This window comes from Macrobrachium rosenbergii, chromosome 6, assembly GCF_040412425.1.
Source record: "Macrobrachium rosenbergii isolate ZJJX-2024 chromosome 6, ASM4041242v1, whole genome shotgun sequence".
In the NCBI taxonomy this organism is placed as follows: Eukaryota; Metazoa; Arthropoda; class Malacostraca; order Decapoda; family Palaemonidae; genus Macrobrachium; species Macrobrachium rosenbergii.
In genome coordinates, this window is record NC_089746.1 from 18,617,825 (window position 1) to 18,639,057 (window position 21,233).

A 21,233-nucleotide genomic window follows, 5' to 3' on the forward strand; every position below is an offset into this window, starting at 1 on the left:
AAATGGGGCTTTCTACTGTCAGCCCATACCTAATTTCAACTTGACTAATAAAAATAATACTGTACACATTAGTACAGGCAGTCCCCGGTTATCAGCGGGGGTTCCATTCCGACGGCATGACGATAAGCGAAAATCGTTGATAACCGAAAATCGCTGATTTTGGTTATCGGCGCCCTGTTAGGTTTGTAACAGCTGCGAAAGTTGCCGATTTTCATCACTAGACAATCGCCGAAAAACCGGATCGCTGATAACTGAGCCCACCGATGACCAGGGACTGCCTGTATTGATCTCAGTTGCAAAACATCATTATATTATTACCCAACCCAATTGTATGTAAATCTGCAGTGCCTATTTCCAAATTGCTTCTTTTAAAATTGATAATTCTGGATAGCAGTACAGTACTTGGAAAACTCCTGACATTTTCTCTTATCTACAAATCCCAGCTTTATCAACACCAACAATATCATTATTAAGCAGTTTACCAATACTACCGAGTCACACTCTAGATTCCCCTTGGGATCAGGTTTGTTCCTAAATGAAAGGTGAAAATTAAAACAAAAGAGTTGGACAACTAAGTGGGAAGAAACAGAAAAGAATGAACTGAAGTTAAAAGCTATAGAAATGCAGCTGATAGCTGAGAAGATGCTGAAAAAATCTTTAGCTATGTCTTCATAGTATCCAATAATGAACAATGTACAGTAGACCCCAACCCAACCATTACTACTAATCTAAGTACTCTTCCATATTACTAGGTAATATTCTTTAAGCCAGATCTAATAATGCAAAATGTACACCATAACCCAACCCAAGTCACCAGAAAATGTTGTGTTGCTGACCAAACTGATGTACAATTCATTAGGACCTACACCAGAAATACTTACCTAGAACAAATTACACTCTGCCATAATCTGGAATGAAGAATTCCAGGCAACATCAAAAAGCTAACAAATTTATTTCCTCCTCATAATTATAGCATAAATAAACAGAGCTTCCCAATTTTCCTATATCTAAACAGAAACAATGTAACTACTTACCTTAAGTAAAAACTCCATAAAATTCTTGTTAGAAATAATTATTTAATGTACCTAAGTTTGAAAATTATGTTTTCTCAAATGCTGAGACAATTGAAGATATACGAAACAATGTATGGAGTTGCTTTTCAGGGTCTTAATCATATTAATGTTCTCTTAACATATAAAAACAGTATATGATTGATGCTTTGATCATAGAATATTGTGATCAATTTCCTTCCCCTTAAAGTCTTCCCCCAAAATTGGTTTTCCTTAATAGGGACAGAAGTCTTGAGTTCTTTCAACTCTCTTCCATCTAGTGAACCTTCTGATCCAAGTCTTCATCTATGCCCTTTCCTCCAACTAGCAGGTATCCTGCCACATCTAATTCTACTAATAAATGAATGCTTCTCTCCCCTCCCAAGTATATGTTCAAACATTCTCACCCACCATCAACTTAGAACCACATCAGCAATTCTGATTATCTTCTCCACAGGGACCCATACTTCCATACCATAGAGAACTCACAGGTTTCATCCATTTGTCAAAATTTAGTTTTTTCCGTACCTTTAATTTTGTACTCTTTGTTACAACCTACAAACCCTTAAAAAATTATATGCAAATCAGCATTATTAAAATAAAAAATATATCAACCCAAATACTGTACATCTTACAAGACTCACCGTATCCATCCTTAATCTTGACAAAAAACTGCTCTTACCTTGTTCTTACATTCTTGACAAAACCGATGTTTACGAAGGTAGTTATCAAGGGTACTCATCAAGTTATCTGAACTGATAAGAGTGACTGTTTCTCTACAGGATGAGGACATGACCTCCCAAACATCTCTCCAGGAGCGGCCCCCAGGGCGACATCTAATGCCTTCCATAGAATGGAGTACACACCTTCCAGATTTCTTAAGCTTTGGAATATTATCTAGCACCACACTTAAAGCTAGCCTGGAAAATAATATAGAACTACTGTACAAAGCCAATTAGATCCATTTCAATTTTAAAATAAGATTCTTCCTCAACAAGCAAAGATATTAAAATTTTTATGTTAAAGAAGGAAACCCTAGTTTGTAACAATTTTTCAATAATGATTGTACAATGAAATCAATTTCAAAAGGGAAATAAATGCATCATAAGAAAAGTAACTTTCCTTATAAATTACAAATATTTACTATTCATTATTTGACCATTACTAAACTTATTTTTATAATTTTCCTACCCCCAATTCGCCACAATCACCGTCAATGTCTTTATGCAGCCTTTCCTTGCGTGGAGTTAAGACACAAGCGTTCTCTCCACTTTCTTCTTTCCTGTACTCTGCCTGCCTGAACTATCAGACCTAGGTTTTCAACTACTCCCGCCCTTCCACGATTTCCTGGGCCTTTAATATCTACTGCATTTCTGACCAGATGCTCCTCATCCCTTCTTATCCCAAACTATCTTAATCTTTGAAATCTCAGTCTAAGCCTCTGGAAAACACATCCCTCCTCCATTTTTGCAAAAATAATTTGAATCTTCCCACTGCAACCTGGTATGAATCTTTATCACCTTTTTACAGTATCTGTGTTTTTCTTTTAGTGCCCATGTTTCTGCTGCATATGTACAGTAATACTGGTTTTATGTACCAATTGTAAGTCTTTGCTCTGTCTATTAATGGAATATTTTTGTTTACCAGCTGTCTAGCTTGCTCTCTCCATTTCATCCATATTGCAGTTACTTCTCAATGCTCTTTCTCTATTCTAGTCGTTGTGTTCCTAAGGTTACAGAAATGCACTAATTCTACTCAAACTTGCCAATCTAGCACAACAGGGTTCTAAACACCCTTCCTTTCCCTACTCGCTGCTGTATTACCCATTCATAAAATCTTTAAAATCTTTGAAGACTGAAACCCTATGGTTAATAAGTCATGAAATGCCTGATCCCTAGAGTACAACCCATTCTTGAAATACAATACATTCAAAATTCCTAATACTGTACATGAGGTAGAATAAAATTAAAATACATATTCAAATGCACAAATAGGAAAAAAAGCAGTACAAGAATATGTAAACCAGGAATAGCATAACATCACTCAATCATGTTTTGTTTGTAATTCCAGTAATAGTATAACACACCAGTGCATTGTAATGTTTTTATTCAATCAATAAAATAAACAATTTCTCCTACTTCAATTCAATTTGCTTTCAATTGTACCTTCATGAAACAAAGTATTTTTGACAAGTTTTATATCATAACTGCACAAACTAAACAAATTACTAGTAAGTGCTGGAATTATGTCTTCCATGCCACTGCACATGAAGTGTTGCTCTTAAAATGTGAATGCCTAATGTCCAAATGATTCCATCAACCATATTTTCATGTAAGAGTACAGAATTACTAAAATGGTTTGCATTTCAAAATTCATGGTCTAAGATGCTACGGTAATACCATATTAAAGATGGCAAACTGACTTCACAGCCTAAATTCCATGGCCATTCAGTATTAATAATACTGTCAGACCACCTACAGTACTCTGGTTATATCCAATTATTTCAAGAAAATGTTAGGCAATGGAGAAACTGGGGAAAAGGATGCTCTAAGGTCACTCGGGTGACCTTGAGGGATGGTGGAGGTGGATGTGAATGTGTGGGAAAAAAAAATTCATAAAAAAAAGTGGAAAGGGTTAGAAAACACCTTTCTCTAGATGTGCATGTTGGGATGTGCCACGCTTTCGCTCCATTATAATCTAATGGAACTGTATACAACTAAAAAAAAAAAGAATACTTAACAGTCCATAAGATAAAACTCCCACACTCAAGAAAATTAAAAATATCAACCAATTTGGCTTTTCACACCTCTATTCTTTGCCTCATCATCAAGTTAAAAGCTTGTTATAAATACAAACTTATGGTTCACAGAAGGAAGATAAGGGGAAGATTTGAAAAGGATGTAACAGTCATAGTTGCGCAGCTAGATGGATAAGGAACAAAGGGAACAGATGAAAAAATGCACAAGGAAATGCAGTTGGGCATGAAGGTCATTACATAGTTCTTTTAGTATACTTTACATATGGCATTCATCCCATAAATGACAAATTCACCATGGAGTAAATTCTTAAACTTTCTAATCATCAATAAAGGTTCAATAAAACAAAATACTTATGAACAAGAGGCAAAAATTTCTAAAAAAAGTTAAATGTAAAACATTTCCAAGTAAAATAATTTACAGTGAAACTTGCAAAATGATTACATACCCATGATCACTGAATAGCGCTCCTAATGACCTTGCTTGCAAAGCATATTTGCGAAGTACCGTGAGAACTCCATTATTTGTAATAACCAATGGCTCTAACGCTGGGTGACCAGAATCTTTCAGTTGATTAAAAAGCCTTTCAACACTGAAAAAGTACAAAAGTAATGATTTGGGAAAAATTCTTCCTAAGACAAACAGGCTAAGTGTAAAATATTCTTCTCACAGAAAGAATATCCTCAGACACTTACTGGCACAAAATCTGTAGTACAGTAAATCAAACAACAACTTTAAATAGTACAAATTTACATTTTTATAATAAAGTTTTATATATACTAAATAATTACATAGCTATTAGTTTCTACTTTACACGGCAGCTCAAAATTTAAAAATCACGGTAGCGCTCTTTTGTTTTGGGTGTAGGTGGTTGCCCCGCCCACTTTCGAGGAAGAATAGGTATAACACAGCTACAGAGATCAATTCATTAATGCCCTCTGTCCACTGAGAGGGGAGGAGGGAGGGCTCCAATTATGTAATTATTTGCTAAGTATATATAAAACTTTTATTATAAAAATGTCATTTTTATGTAACTTACCAAATAATTACATAGTTGATTCCAACATTGATAGGGGGTAGAATCATAGACATTACTACCCAAAAACCCTCATAGATAGAGGAGAATTTGAAACAGAAAAGTTAGCTAGCACCGTGAAATGCTTGTTGTAACCTTACCTGGTGAGGGAGCTAGGGCAAGTAGATTCTGCCTCTGGTTGGAGCTCCTCTCGACCTGTAGTGGTGTGGCGGTAGAGCCAAGGTTGCCCCTACTTTAGTGGAGGTCTTTGCAACGTAAGAGTGAATCACAGGTTGCCAAAGCTAACAACCCAATAAACATATACCGTATATTTTCGTGTATAAGATGACCTTTCGATTAGACGAGGTACAAAATTATGACAAATTTTCATGAATTTATCTCATAACTGTAGTATAAGACGACTGCTAAATTATGAAACCATCTGTGTATGGGCTAGCTTTTGCAACAACAGGTATCTTATGAAATATTGGTTTTGTACAGATGATGTTATTACAAATGCTGTTTTACTTACTGTATTCTTAGAAATTCAAAATACTGCGTATACTTACATATCATGTGACTTCGGAAGACCTAATTTTGAGGCTAATTTTAAGGGGGTCGCATCATACACTAAATATAAAATTTACATATGTAATAGTCACATAGTATCGTATTATAAAATAAAAACATAACGAATCAGCATCTTTTCCATGGATCTTTTAACACATTTTGCTTTACTTCACTGTATCCAGTAATATTGTATGTATTCACATATTACTAATTGTATTATAAAATACAAACATAGCGATCACGTTTGCATGTTTAGGTTTTCGTGAACGTGGACAACGATACCTTCCAGGAATATTTGTTTCGGCATCAACTCAATTTCCGTTTAAAGATAACCATGGGGAAGGTTTCGTCCCATTTGCCATACACGTTAAAACAACAGTAAAATGTTTCTTTCATGTCCAGTAGTTTTGATTAAAATACTTTTCTCTCCAATATTATTTACGGTCGGGTTTGATGGCATATCGAAGTTTAACCAAACAAAAACTACTTTCAGTTTTCTTCTGAAGATGGAAAGAGAAACAAGTTATACACAGGAATCTTTTGGGTTTCTCTTTCCATATCGAAGTTAAGGAGTTTCATCAATGTTGCCAATGCACGATAATTTACAGTCATTAGCGATTGAACATAGTTTGTTTTCTCAGCTGTAGCTACAACTTGCAGCTTAAGCTGAGCAGTACATTTCCTTGCGATCTTTTCTCCGATGAGAATAAGGGTATAATGTAAAATATATATCATTCCTATTCTACTTAACGTCATTTGTAACATAACTACAGACAGTCCCCAGTTTCGTCAGGGGGTTTCATTCCCGACAGCGTGACGATAACCGAAAATCGCTGATGACCGAAAATTGGCGATAACAGCACCAGTCCCTGGTTATTGGTGCTGATATCCGGTTATTGGCGCAGATAACTGGGGATGAGCGCTGATAACCAGGGATCGTTGTCGAAAATCAGGTTATTGTCGTCACTAGACAAGTGTCGTAAAACCGGATCGCCGATAAATGGGGACTGCCTGTACAGTAATTGTTTACTATCGTACGATGGTGGAAATGCAAGCAAAACAGCTGTTTTTATCCAATTCGGTTGTTCATAGCCACGACCTAGACCATGTTCATAGCAAAACAGTTGTTTCTCGTTTGGTTGTTTATGGCTATACTCGTTTACTCAACGAGTAAAATGTAAATAAGCATACATTTATCACTCGCTTTTACTTTAACTTATTTAACTAGAAAATGGGACAAAGAGATGGGAGTAACCGAGGTTAGTCCACAGTAATCTGATCTCTCAAAGAAGGAACTCGCATGATACACGAGCTTCATGATAAAATCTTTGTACGGGTGAAAATTTGGGTGTTGCACAATGCGCAAGATCGCAAGTTAACGAGTAAATAAGGTAAACGAAATGACAAAGTCGATTCTATATCATGTTTTTCCTACAAACATCACCTAAAGAAAAACCACTGTTTTGTTTACGTTTCATCACCAATCATAAGCAACCCCTAACAACAATACGGTAAAGTATGATAATTATCATACATAATTATCGTTCGTATGACTGAGTTGTTCTAAACAGTTAACAGAGCCTGAATTTTTAATGAAAAATGAATATTATGTTATCATAAATGTCAGTACTACCGTAATTACACTACGTTACCGAACGATCGAGATTGCTGTGAGCGCAACCATAACTCGACGTTTACATTTTGTTTTGCTGGTCTCGCATAGATAAAAGTTGATTTTATTGATATGGAATTATTCCTTGAATAGGTATTTATTATGAAGATATATGCCAATAATATATAAGGCAAAAATGGTTTTATTACCTTTACTATCACTTTATTTCATAATGTGAATCTTTTCATGTATGTGGGTGGTTATCTCACCAAGGCCGAAACTAGCCTACCGATAAACATCACTTAGAATTCAAGGTTTGATTTGTAGAATGGTAATATAATACGACCCCCAATTTTTAGGGGTGAATTTTATGATTTAAAGGTTGTCTTATATGCGGAAATATAAGGTATAAATATACATACAGGCAGTCCCTGGTTTACGACGGGTCTGGCTTACGACGTTCCGAGGTTACGACGCTTTTCAAATATATTCATCAGAAATTATTTACTGGTTTACGACACATGTTCCAGGGTTACGATGCGTCATACGCCGATACCTTGGAAGAAGTATGGCCCAAAAATGACAGAATCAAAATTTGGAAGTTTTTTGATGAAAACTCAATTCAAATGCAGTTTACATCGTTTTCAATACACCCAAAGCATTATAAGTGAGGTCTTCTTAGCAATTCTGACGATTTTCGAAGATTTTTCGGTTTATGACTATTTTCAGCGCCGATACCAATTTAAAAAACAATGACTGGTAGGCACTCACAACACAGTGTCACAGGCTTCCCAAGCACAGACAACAATCCTTATCAAGGAGAGCAGATAGAGGAAAACAGGGAAGTTCCTCCTATCCTTCATCCCCCAGTACCATGCCAGCTGCGAAAAAATGGGTTAATTTACTGCATTTTTCTTACATGAATCTCTGTATCACAGAGATAATACATATCTAAAACTGACTTGCACCTCCAGTAAGTGGACTGCAAGAGAGAGAGAGAGAGAGAACTGCAAGAGAGAGAGAGAGAGAGAGAAGAGAGAGAGAGAGAGAGAGAGAGAGAGAGAGAGAGAGAACTGCAAGAGAGAGAGAGAGAGAGAGAGAGAGAGAGAGAGAGATATTCCGCTTGAATGCCAACAAAGTGGCAACTGCCTTTATTTCATGGGCCTTTACCCTGCATAAAGGGAGGGAATTCTCTTGGATCCTTGAATGAACTTCTAAAATCACCGTCCTCAAAATGAAGGATAAAGCGTTCTTGGATAAATGATGTCCACGATTCTTACCAGAACACCGTAGATTCTGTGAGGAACCTCTAATACTATTAGTTCTCTCCAGTAACACCTCAGTGCTCTAACTGGCCAGAGAACTTTCTCCTGATCTGATGGACCCAGGATTTCCGTCAACCTTTTAACCATAATGGAATGTGGCCAAGGATTAGCAGAATCCTCATTCTTAGCTAAGAACCCCAATATTAGAGAGCACACTGTATGCCTTTGCAAAAATCCTACCCTCTTATCCAGAGCATTAATTTACTGATGGGGGGGGGTCTGATAACGCTGTAGCATGGGCCATTAAAAAATAGTCTTCCTTGTTAAATCTCTATAAGAAGAGTCTAGGGCTTCGGAAAGGGGGCCCCAAGAGCCAATTAAGGACTGCATCCAAATTCCAAGTAAGCATAGATGATTTCTCGTTTCAAAATGTTAAAAGATTTGATCAAATTGCTCATGTCTTGATTCAAAGACAGGTCTAACCCCCTAGGCTTGAAGACAGAATTAGGCTCTGTAATCTTTCAAGGTGGGGTCTAACACCCTAGGCTTGAAGACAGAATTAGGCTCTGTAATCTTTCAAGGTGGATGTAACCAGTTACTCGGAAGATTTCAAATACAGGAAAAAATCAGCCTCGGAAAACTTCCCACTTGGCTTGGTAGACCGCAGCAGAAGATCAGCACCTACATCTTGCAATTGCTTCTGCAGCCTTCCCTGAAAATCCTTTCGCTCTGACAAGCTCCTGGACAGTCTGAAGCCTGTCAGAGCGAGAGTGGACAACCCATGGTGAAAGCGGTGAAAATGAGGTTGTTTGAGCAGATTTCTCTTCTGAGATAACAGCCTTGGGAAATCTACAAGAAGGGCGAGAAGGTCCAGGAACCATTCCTGTGTGGCCAGAAGGGAGCCACTAGGGTCAATGATACGTTGACGTGGGTGCTGAACTACTTCTGGACTTCTCTCACCATGGTGAATGGGGGAAAGGCGTAAATAGACCCAACCAGTCTTACAGCATGGCATCTGTCACCCATGCTCAAGGATCCAGCGCTGGGGAACAAAACAGCATGAGACAATGGTTTCTTGACATTGCAAACAGGTCTATCGACAGTGTTCCCCACTGTTTCCACATGTCGGTGCACACCTGAGGATTCAGTGTCCACTCCGTTGGTAGAACCTGTTTGCTGTAACTTATTTCGTCCGCTAGGACATTCAGTTTTCCTTGAATGAAGCAGGTCACCATGCAGGTGTTGTCGTCCTGTGCCCACAGAAGATTTTTGGCTGCTTCGTAAAGCACAGTCCTTAATTGCGAATATTGGATTTGATTGAAGGCTTCTTGGAAGGTCACACTGACTGAAGATTCGTCCTGGGTCTTGATTGAAAACGTCCTCTGCCTCCTTGAAAGGGCTGTTGAGTCAAAGGAGAGGCAGTCCTAACAGCAGAAGATGAGGGTGCTCTAGATGGAACTCTAGGTCTTTTAGCTGATTGAGCAAGGAGGTCTTGCGTAGACTTCTAAAGTTCGCCTGTCACTTTGCTCTAAGGTCGCTTGAGGAAATAAACTGGTTCTGTCTAAGGGCGCGAAAAGAAGGGACATTCTCTGAGAGGGAGTTATTCCCTTAGCGGTGAAGAAACACCACAAATCCCTTTTCTTCAGGAGACCTGTTGTGAAAATGGATGCAAGCTCCAGTGCACCACCTCTCACTGCTCTGTTAGCGCATGAAAGCACCCCCGGCCAGTCCGCAGCAAAGTTCTCCTGTGGAGAAACACAATCTTCTATCTTTTTCACAAGAGCTCACACGGTCCAATCAAGGAAGCTCAGGACCTCAAAGACGTCCGATGATCCAATTCTGAAGTCGTAAATAAAACCCTGGCAGAGGAGAATGCCTTACGACAAGTGGCATCGATAAGACTGGAAAAGTCACCTTGGGAGGAGGCAAAAACTCCCAAAGAAGGAGCTTCTCCAGTGGAGTATGACACACACTTCTGTTGTATCAGGCGAGAGGGAGGCGTATAAAACACTGCCTTAAAGTCTCTCTTCTCTGCCAACCAGGTATAGATACAGGCCAGAGCTTTCCTTGAGGAAGAAGAAAGCACCATCTGAGGCAGTTTGGGAGTCCCTGCGGGCTGCTGCATTAAGAAGGCTGAACCAGGAAAAGTCAGAATAGCCTGAGAGAAGAAAATCGGGAAGTAGACTAAAAAAAATCTCAAGGGAGGCGAGTGATTAGAAGTCGGCTGTTCTTCATCCAAAGGTTCCTCTTCAGAGGAAATAGGGGAAGTAGGAGGGTCCGAAAGGTCCTGTGGCACCAATGAAGGCTTCTGAAGGAGGCTAAGACTGCTATCTAAGCGCTGCTGAATTGGCACCAAAGATCACAAACGAAACAGCACCTGTCAAGCTAGGAACTGCTTGATCTACTTGTGGCGCCGGGCGCTTGACTACTGACGGGCACGCCTCAAAAGAAGGGTCTACTGAACAAGGACGTTGATACCGGGTGCTCGGACACTGGACGCGATACAAAGTGCTTCGCGGACACTGGGCGCTCGGAAAGCTCAGACACTGGACACTCGTATACTGTGTGGTTGGACATCTGGTGCCCATATACTGAGCACTCAAAGTTGGGCACTTGGACAACTGGTGCCCATGCACTGGACGATCTGACACTGGGCACTCAAACACTGAGCTCTCGGACTCAAAAAACTCGAACACTGAATGATTACTCACTGCGTGTTCGGACACTGTTACTCACTGCGTGTTCGGACACTGAACGATTACTCACTGCGTGTTCGGACACTGGGCACTCATATGATGGGTGCTCGCCTTTAGGAGCTCAAAAACTGGACGCTCCAATACTGAACACTTAGAAACTGGGCGCTCATAAACTGAAATATACACAGAATGTCTGAATACTGAACGATCAGACTTGTGGAGCTCGGTGGACACCTTAGGCACAGACAGAGCTGACTGGGAGGATCCCAGAAATTACAAGAGGGAGTTGGACTATGAGCTCTCTCCAAGGCTCATTTACGGACAGTGAGTCCTCGTCCATCTCAAAAGAATGCCTTTTCAATGGCCGCGTCACACTAGAAACGCACCTGCAAGTCCGATTCACTGGACGATAAATTATGCACACTTAAACAGACGCCTTTCCAGTGACTGTCCACCAAGTTCTGGGATCTCCATGCAACAGGCTCGGTTGAGGAAGCAACTACCCATGGGCAAACCCAACCGACCTCCCTCGGACTGCCAGTTTGCTTCCTCCCAGGTGAGCAAGGGGAGTTTAGCAGGGACCTTGGTCTAGGAGCATCGGTGGGATGAGTAGTCATCCCCTCCACTAACACTGCACTCAACCCTGTATTAGCACCAACACTGACACTGTTGAATTTGTCCATCAGGACTCTGATCAAGTTCCCAATCTGGGAAACGGTATTGACTAGAAGATAAAATTTCTGATCTACACAAGCTTCCAAGCTGGCAATGGCATTGGCTTCAGAAGAATGGGAGCCAGGGACCAGAATAACTGGTTAAGTCAGAGGGCTGGAAATAGGTGAAAAAAAGTCACAGGTGTTGAAGGGACAGGAAGATCAACAATATCCACTTTAGGAGAATTATCCTGACTAGCAGAAGTTTTAGCTTCAGCCCTAGCAGTTGCTTTCCTAAGTCTGTCTCGGAGTTTCTCCAAATGAGTATGCAAATCCTTTCCATTTCCCTTTATCCCAATCCTTAAATTCGTCACAATGAAGGTCGGGCGAGCAAACTTGCTACCTACAAATACAACAAATGGTATGACTGTTGTATTTTGCCGATGTGAGTCTAGTTTTGCAGCCTTTGCTGCAGTATCTAACACTAAAAAGGCTAGAGTCTGACATAAGTCAAAATTATAGTCAAAATCAGGGAAGTCACAAATAGAAAAGTTTTCAGTATTAGCTAAGCTAACTGAAATTAGCACACTACCAAAAATCCAGAATACTTCACCAAGTGACGACAATTTGGAAACCACATGGTGAAAAAACGAATCCACAGAGCTGCTCAACAACCAATGTTTAGTCACTGACCGGCAGAACCTAACTGAACTCTTTAGCTGTGTTTTACCTATTCTTCCCCAAAAGTGGGCGGGGCAACCACTTACAGCAAAAACAAGAGCGCTACAGCGATTTTTAAATTTTGAGCTGCTGTGTAAGTAGAAATTAACAGCTAAGTAATTATTTGGCAAGTTACTTATATAAACATGAACACCAAGTCATTCTACAATTATTTGCAAAACTTTAAAAGTGAATTAACTTAATGCATACTGAAACTCAACTGATGGTAAATGCAGTGGTTATATAACCTGCACAGTCATTCAATATAGAAATTGCTTCATAATTCAAATCTAATTACAAAATTCAAATTTCCACTGGTTTTCAAGTAACTGCCCTCTGAACAGAACTGCACATACACACAGCAGTATCTGTCATCATATAAATTTCCTTAAATTTACCTTTGATGATAAAACTATTCTTATGAAACATTAAAAAGCCTGGCACAGGCAGTAACTATCAATGACCAGCATTAAAGCTTACCTTCTACGACAACCAACACATGCAACAGTCTGAGCCAATCGCATAAACAGGGTCTTGGAAGGCACCATCAAAGCTGCTTCCACTTCATCCTTACTTAACTTATTATATTGTCTTGAAAAAGATTCATCACAACGACGTTTTGTGGTCCCTCCAGTTATATCACATCCATCGCAACTCTCTCCAAGTTGCATCGTCATCTGTAAAATACTGAACCTCTCAGGGTATGGCCCTCCCATAATTTTACATAGAATATACCAAACTCAAACAAAAATTTAGCTACAGGCACAAAACAAAAAATTTCAATTGATATAATTCTAAGCCTAATTTGATGTCAAAATTAATTATACAGTAGTATACCTAAGAGACATGTTTACACCTTAAAATATTGAAATCTTTAAATTTTCCACTCATTAAAATATTAGTTTTTCTACCAATCCTCGTTAATTTCAAGTGAAATTCAAAACAGTTATGAGTCTTAACAAAAAGCTTAATTTTACATGTATCAATTTCTTAATTTCAATGCAACTATAAAAGACAGACAGTAAGATTAACTAATAAGTGTCAAACTACAACACTCTTCTTTGGTTTTCATCAGGTTGTTGATATGAGAGCCATTGTTCCACAATAGCCTCTTAGCTCATGTCAGTCAGGAGACCCCTGTAATATGAGGAGAGAGAGAGAAAAAAAAAAAAACAAACCTCAATACTGATTTAACTAGCAGCACTGATAGAACTTGAGCACACAATCTCCCATCATTTTCTGCTCAATACAAAACTGAAGAAATCAAACAATCCTCAGCAGAGAACACAAAATTGGATCATTTTCTATGTTAAAACAAAAATTGGTTAAAAATTTCCAATGTGCTTACTTGAATAGCTAAACCATTACTTCACTACTTCTAAACAGCTGCTGAGGTGCTGTAACTATCTTTGGCAGTTTTCTGCTGACTAGTGGTCAGACCTTGCAGGTTTTCTTGTAACTGAGTTCACAACTATTTGACCTACTATGGCACCATGCTTGGCACTACTGGATATGTTAAGCATTAAATTAAGATAAATATGAGAAAATTAATATTTTACAAGGCTATAGAACATGTCAAAACATTAATATGGAACCTCCTGGGTCTGTGTCATGAAATCAAGAGTAATATCAATCCATAAAATGAAGAAATAGATAAATAACTGATATTTCCAAGTATCAATATAAAACATCTGGACCAAGTTCACATTTTCCTAAAATTATAACCACTAGGAAATCAACTGAATAACGACTTTGTAGTAAAACCCTGCCTTATGAGAGAAAGCGTAGGATTGGTGGGGAACTCAACTTCCCCTTTTAATTATGTCCCTACAGTTCTGAAGTACTGTATCTGTGTCCTTATGTGTGACACCTAAAATCATCTGCTTCAACAATGGCTAGTTGGCTCAAGCCAGGTAATATACAGACCACATAATCTATTTTAAAGTCTCGGACTGTGACATAACTTCTGTAGCTACCAAACCTAGGCGGTCATGCAGCGCTGGAAAGAAATTTGAGAGCAGGTAGGTTTGAAAGGTGTAACAGAAGGAAAACCTCGCAGTTGCACTTTGAAATAATTGTTAAGCGAGGGTGGAAAGTAAGATGGAATAAAGAAAATATGAAAGGAGGAACAGTAAAAGGAATGAAAGGGGTTGCAGCTAGGGGCCAAGGAACACTGCAAAGAACCTTTAGTGCCTACAGTGCACCCTTTGGTTCAGTTATGATGCACTGGCCTGTAATCATCAATTTAATTTGTTAGTTATGATGCATTGATAAGTCGCATTAGATGACATTTAACTTGCAGTTTTACTGTTTTTGACTATTTTGCTTTGCTTTTTATGAACACAGAACCACAGACTAGTCTTTGTTTTAAATGACATCAGAATGAATAATGTTATTTTGGAAATGGAAAGGAAAGCACAAATCCACTGGTTTGTCTCTTCTTATTCCAAGACAACCACCCACTGTCAGAAGGTGCCATTGTAATCATCCAAATTTCAAAAACATTCCATTACTTTTTATGAGCATTTCAGTTTTTATACAACTACCATTCTTTCTAAACTGACCAAAAGGCTGTACAGTACTAAGAAGTGCTCAGGCTATACAGTACATCAGCTGCTAGCAACTGCATACAAAGACTAGCTTGCTTGTTCATTACTGAAAAAACCCTACATTTATATCTAATAAAATACATTTCTATACACATTCATAATTTTTACAGAATATGTAACAAATAAATAACTCAGACAGTTACAAGTAGCCTAAATGGCAAACTTAATTGAAGCAAAAGTTTAATTCATCCCAGTGTAGTGTCCCATGACTGCCTCTATCAAGTCATTACAATAACAAGGAGTGGGTTTGGATTTTTGCACAGATTTTTGGGCACCTTATTGTTTGCCAAACATATTTTGGATACGTGACACACTTCAAAATTTTTTATTAAATTGGTGAACACAAAATGGACCCATCCTTAAGGAATTTCTGCAGCCTACCTTGGACTAAGGGAATTGTGCCCTACCTTGGACTGGGGGAACTGTAGCCCAATACACAATGTAACCACATCCTATCATCTAAGCTAGCAAAGACTAGGTTACTATCCTATGCCAAATTATGCTGAAAATTTTCCATTGGTTTAAGTTTAGGCTAAATTAAAACAACCTCTAATATGCTTTGAAAATCAATTACGATTAACAACACTGAAAGCCCTAGGGCTGGAAAATGAAAAACTAAATGAAAAACTAAGAAAGCTTAACTGCGTTAAGTTTGCTAAACCATATCCTTGCCTGGGAAGGATATTGTTTTAGCATTTTGGATAATCTCTGGCAGCAGAATTCCACTTCTCATAACAGTGGAATGTGTAATAACAGTAATTATTTGGTTATGCTGCCAGCCTACAAAATGTACTAGCATTTTGCCAAAGAGATCAAATCCTTACTAGGGAACAAAGCAGGCTAACCAGCCTTTAATATATGGTTAAGCCTGTAACCACTGAGATATACTCATGGCAGATTACTCTTAAGGGATGCTTAAACCAATAACACCAAACTTTGGACCCAGGTAAGTTGGGCCTACTTAAGTACTTAACCTAGTTATATACTAATGGATGAACTAGAAACTTTTCATGATAGTTTATTCAGCCTTGGCACCTACAAGACAAATGATTTTTGTCAGGTTGCAAGCTTTTCTGATACAGGCAATGACCAAAGATAAATGACAATTTCTCAAACTATGTATGGCAATGATGTAGCCATGACAGTGGGATGAGGAGGATGTTTCAGTAAAAGGCCGATAATTATTTCACTGGCCAAAACACCATCTTTTATTCCCTTCTAATTGAAATTACATACGTTACTCTCTTTGCCAGCAGAGGGGCTACTGATTAAACATAGAAAATTGGTAAACAAAGATAAATGGTAAACTTAAACTTTAATATCCCTAGCAATGGCATATTGCAAGTCTTGAGTTTACACTTAACACCCCCACTTAAAACTCAAGACTAGCCTCCTATAAAAGAAAACTTACCTAGTTTTTGTTTGGACACAGGCTCTAAAAATATCAGAAATGTTATTTTTTTCTGAAGCCACATACAATTCAATTTAACGACTTTGAATTTCAGATCTAATATACTGAAAATGTTTTGATCTTTGGTGATGTACTGGATTCTTGGACAATGCTACTGCCCCTTGATTATCAGCATGTAAAACAATTGGTTGCTTACCACATCCTAGCATATTAACAAATAACTGATTTAACAATTCAGCCTCCTGGATGGCGCAAGTTAGAGCTACATATTCAGCTTCACAAGATGACAATGCTACAATTGTCTCTTAGATTTCCAGAAAATAAGAGATCCCTTGGAATGTAACAGATAACCTGTGACATTTCGCCCATCACTTTAAGTACCCCAATCTGAATAAGAAAGGCAATCACTTTCAATTCTTCAACAGATTTAGGAAATTTTAAATCATAATGCATTGTGCCTTTTCAATATCTCGAAGCATATTCAGCTAAACTAAGATCTGCTTTGTAGGGGTTAGACATATACTGCGATGACCTTGTCACAACATAAGTATCAGGTCCAGTACCCATCATGATGTAAATCAGGCTTCCAACAATTTTCTATATAACCTGGCATCTGCTAGTTCTTTAGAATCACAAAAAATTTCATTATTTACACTTAGGACACATGGCACAGATTTTGGTATACAATCAGACATTTGAAATTTATCCAGAATTCTTTCCAAATACTTACATTGGTTCATCCTAATGCACTCTTCCTCAAATTTATTTTTCCATTCCCAAGAACCAACTTATTTCCCAAAGTCTTTCATTTTGAATCTTTTACATAAGGACATTTTTACATCATCTAGAACTTTTCTACAATTAGCAGCAATCATTATGTCATCAACCAAAATCACAATTATTACCCTCATATTTTCCAATTTAGTATAAACACAAGGGTCGGCAAAAGACTGGACAAAATTAAGTCAAAAGGAAATTACGCAAAAGATTGTTCCAGTTGCGGCCACTTTGCTTAAGGCCATATTATGACTGTCTACATTATGACTGACTACAAAAGTTTTTCACCATTTTTAACAAAACCTTCTGACTGGGATAAAAAAAAATCTAACAATCGATGTCTGCATTCAAATACTGTGTGCAGTCTTTACATCTATTTGGTGTATCAAAAGATTGTACTGGATAGCAAACTGCATTAACATTCTTACTGAGGTAATCCAGGTTGTGGGAGAGGTGTCTTGATAATCTATCTCCTGAATTTGTGAATACAGTAGCCTTTGGCCACATATCTTGCCTTATACTTTTCATCATTACTAAGCCCAGTTTGACAATATAGACCCATCTACCCACACTGGAGAGCCACCTTCAGGTAGAGGCTTAAGCTCGTGTGTCATTCTCTTCCAGTGCTCTCACTTCTTCCCTCATAGCCTCCCTCCAATGAGCCACATCAGATGAAATTGATTTGTCATGAGCCACATCAGGAGATGAAATTGATTTGTCATATGTTCTAAGCACATCTGTAACCCTATAACAATAATCTATTGACAATCTTGCCATACTAGATAAATCTGCTTGTGTCATAATCCTTTAGATATTCTGGCTTGTGCCTGTCCCTTTCAGGACATTTTCTGTTAGAACCTTTTTTGCATCCTTGACCAAACTCGTTTTTCTCATTTACTCCATCTAGGTTATGCTTCCTTTTGTCTTCCTGTGACAGCACATTCAGCTTCTTGAGAATCTGGAACTTTAAGACTCGGAGTATGCGGTGGACACTCGCATAATAAATATACTCTGATTCTTTTCTTTCCCCCGGGAATTTCTCCGTAAATTTCACACATCTTATCTTTGACATTTTCTTCTGGGCAGTACACAAGGTAAGCTGGGCTTTCCATGTCATAACCTAAAAATATCCCCTGCTCACTGCGGGCATCCAGCTTTTTCTTATTATGAACATATCCATAGCATACAGCAGTACCAAAACACGTTTTGTTAGACTCTCCTTCTATCTGAAGTGGAAACACTGATTGATTAGTATATGTATCACCTGATTTAAAGTATAAGTGGGAAATGGTGAAACTAATTCCCATTCTTTCTTTACTTGTACTGTATTATTCTTATTACAGGATTCCACCTATTTAATGAGACTTTAAACTAAAATGTTAAGAGCAGAGACTTAACGATCGGGTTAACTGTTTATATAACCTTTCGCGCACACACATCACAGTCTGACTTTGGGATGTTTCCTCTCTCCACCGCTTGCAGCTTGGCTCTGCTTGTTCTACTAACTTCTGCGGCTTTTTTTCTCTGTGTTTCTGTTAAGTCCCTGACTTCTCGGTGTCAACTGTTCGTCACCTTTTCAGGACGTCCTAAATTTCTATGGTACCACCTCTTCTGCTCCAATTTTGACTTTTGGGAGGTGTGCCTTCCATACTTCTTGCTTTTCATTGGGTAACAGTTCTTCATAAAACATCCTCCAATTCTTGGCCCTGAAGTCATCTACAGTACTGTAATTGGCTAAGTCACGTAGACCTATGATGGAGGGAGTGGCGTATCTTCTGGAATCCTCCTTTGAAAACTGTGGGTGGAGACTTCTCATATCCTGTATTTAAACATCTGTTTTCCTTCAAATCTCAATTGCTTTCTAAAGCTCAACAGGTTGTGATTTGTTCTTCACAACTTGTTAATTTTGTATTGCTCTCAGTTTTCGGTCGAGCTTTGTTTGACAAGGGACAAGATTTATAAGAATGCGGGTCAACTTTTGGTTCCCTTACTGAAGGCCTTAAAGAAATATGATATTTTCACTTCGAAAATATTTCTCTCTACTACGTAGCTAAAGTCTCAATACAGTACTCTACTTCGAAAGCAATATAGTCCCGATACACAAGCATACTGTTTAAGTTTGGTCTTAGTTTAGTCATCATCTCATATGGTGTTTTACGAGTTCTTGAGTTATAAGACCTATTTCTAATGTATGCGGATGTCTTTACCACATAGGCCCAAAAACTCCTTGGCAATTTTGCCTCCAACAACAAACATCTAGCCATGTAGACAACTGAATGCCATGACCTCTCCACTGTGCCGTTTTGATGTGGCGAGTAAAGCGCAGAAAATTCATGCTTTATGCAGTTTTTAATGAGAAGTTATCTAAATCCCTTTGAAGTAAATTCCCTGCTGTTGTCAGTCCTAAATCGTTTTACTACACCATAAGGAGAAATCTCAACAAGAAATTTCTGCCACATTTACAGCATCATTTTTGCATTTCAATAAATACACAACAATTAACCCAAAATCATCAACAAAAGAAATAGTCTATTTGAAACCTCCCCTAGCAACAGGGTCTATTGAACCAGATAAATCACAGTGAACCAATTCAAGCTGGTTAGTGGCATGTCTGTCTGCATCCATTCCTAAATTGACACATGTTACCCTTGGCACATATCACAATCAAAACTGCTTTTATTGTTAATTTCCATGCCATTAACAACTTCAGATAATTTAAGATGATCCTTTACAGTGCAGTGAACTAAAACTCTTTGCCACTCCTGTACAGTATGAGTGTTACTTTTGAGTTTGATGTAGGTTGCTCTTCTACTGGTTCCTTGACGGAGGAAGCAGGTGATCCTGGGTGGTCCATGGTTTCTTGCACTGCCAGAGCTGGCTTTTGAAGACGGCTCATAAATTGGTCAAGCCAGAGTTGAAACGGTGCCAAAGAAGGATCTTGAGAAACTGAAGGAAGTTCATCTGAAGAATCAGGTACTGGAATCTCTCCTTGCAGGGCTGCGTAGATGTTGGAAGTTGGGTGGACTTTGACGGAAACACTGGATGCACGGATGTTGGGTGCCCACTCGCTGTCGAACAGACACTGAATCTTTCAAGGCGGCTGCACTCTTTAGCAGACACTTAGCGCCCAAAGGATGGGCACTTGGCAATTTGCCACTCAAACAGAGCGATCATACACGGGATCTTCCAATTCGGAACGATTGGAAACTGGGCGCCCACAAACTGGAAAAGTGGACACTAAACGCTCATGCGATGGGCGCTCGGACGAAGTGCGCTCATACAATGGGCACTCAAGAGATGATAGCTCGGATAATGAACGATCAAGCCGGTGCTTACACACAACACTATCAGGCACTGGGCGCTCGGACACACTGTGCCGATGAACTGGACTGGCAAACACTCTTTTGGGGTTGGAACGAACTTCCGCAACTGAATGGGTATGAGAATCTCTTGCTGGCGACTCGCGAAAATAATGAAGGAAGAGGGCTATGTTCCCTCTCCACAGCTCCCTTACAAGACGGGAGCGAATCTGTTTCCAAGGAAGCGCCCGGCCTTTTCAACGGCCTAGAAACTTTTGCAAAGCGACCACTGCGCTTCTTGGTTGCGGGAGAGTCTGAATACTTGATGATAGGGGATGTATGTCCTCTTGGACACCTTCCCAATGGCATTCCTCTGCAGCCTGGGATTGGCAGGCAACAGGCTCAGATGAAGCGATGACTGCTCGCGGGCAAACCTCACCAACCCTTGGACTGCCAGTTTGCTTCCTCCCAGGTGAGCAAGGGGAGTTTAACAGGGACCTTGGTCTAGGAGCATCGGTGGGAAAAACAGCCGCCCCCTCCACTGACACTACACTCGACACTACACTATTAAATTTGTCCATCAGGATCTTCACAGAACTCCCAATCTGGGAAACAGTATTCACAAGTAAATTAAATTTTTTATCTACCCATGCTTCTAAGCTGGCAATGGCATTGGGTTCAGCAGAATGAGAGCTAGATAATGGAGTGACAGGAAAAGCTGGAAGACTGGAAATGGTAGAAAAAGCTGTCACAGGCATTGAAGGGATAGGCAGGACAGCAATATCAACTCCTGGAGAATGA

The 21,233-nt window shown here is 39.0% G+C and overlaps 1 protein-coding gene across 4 annotated transcripts in view; it reads right to left on the reverse strand.

The window, feature by feature from the left end:
• The window catches only part of LOC136839258 (gametogenetin-binding protein 2), a 62,965-nt gene that overhangs the window by 29,820 nt on the left and 11,912 nt on the right, over positions 1-21,233 (reverse strand). For all 4 annotated transcript variants that reach the window (XM_067105048.1, XM_067105047.1, XM_067105046.1 and 1 more), the window contains exons 2-4: positions 12,817-13,013; positions 4,254-4,397; positions 1,732-1,969 (exon numbers count right to left, since the gene is read on the reverse strand). In XM_067105048.1, coding sequence (XP_066961149.1) covers positions 1,732-1,969; positions 4,254-4,397; positions 12,817-13,013 — 579 coding nt within the window. The remainder of the gene's footprint in view (positions 1-1,731; positions 1,970-4,253; positions 4,398-12,816; positions 13,014-21,233) is intronic.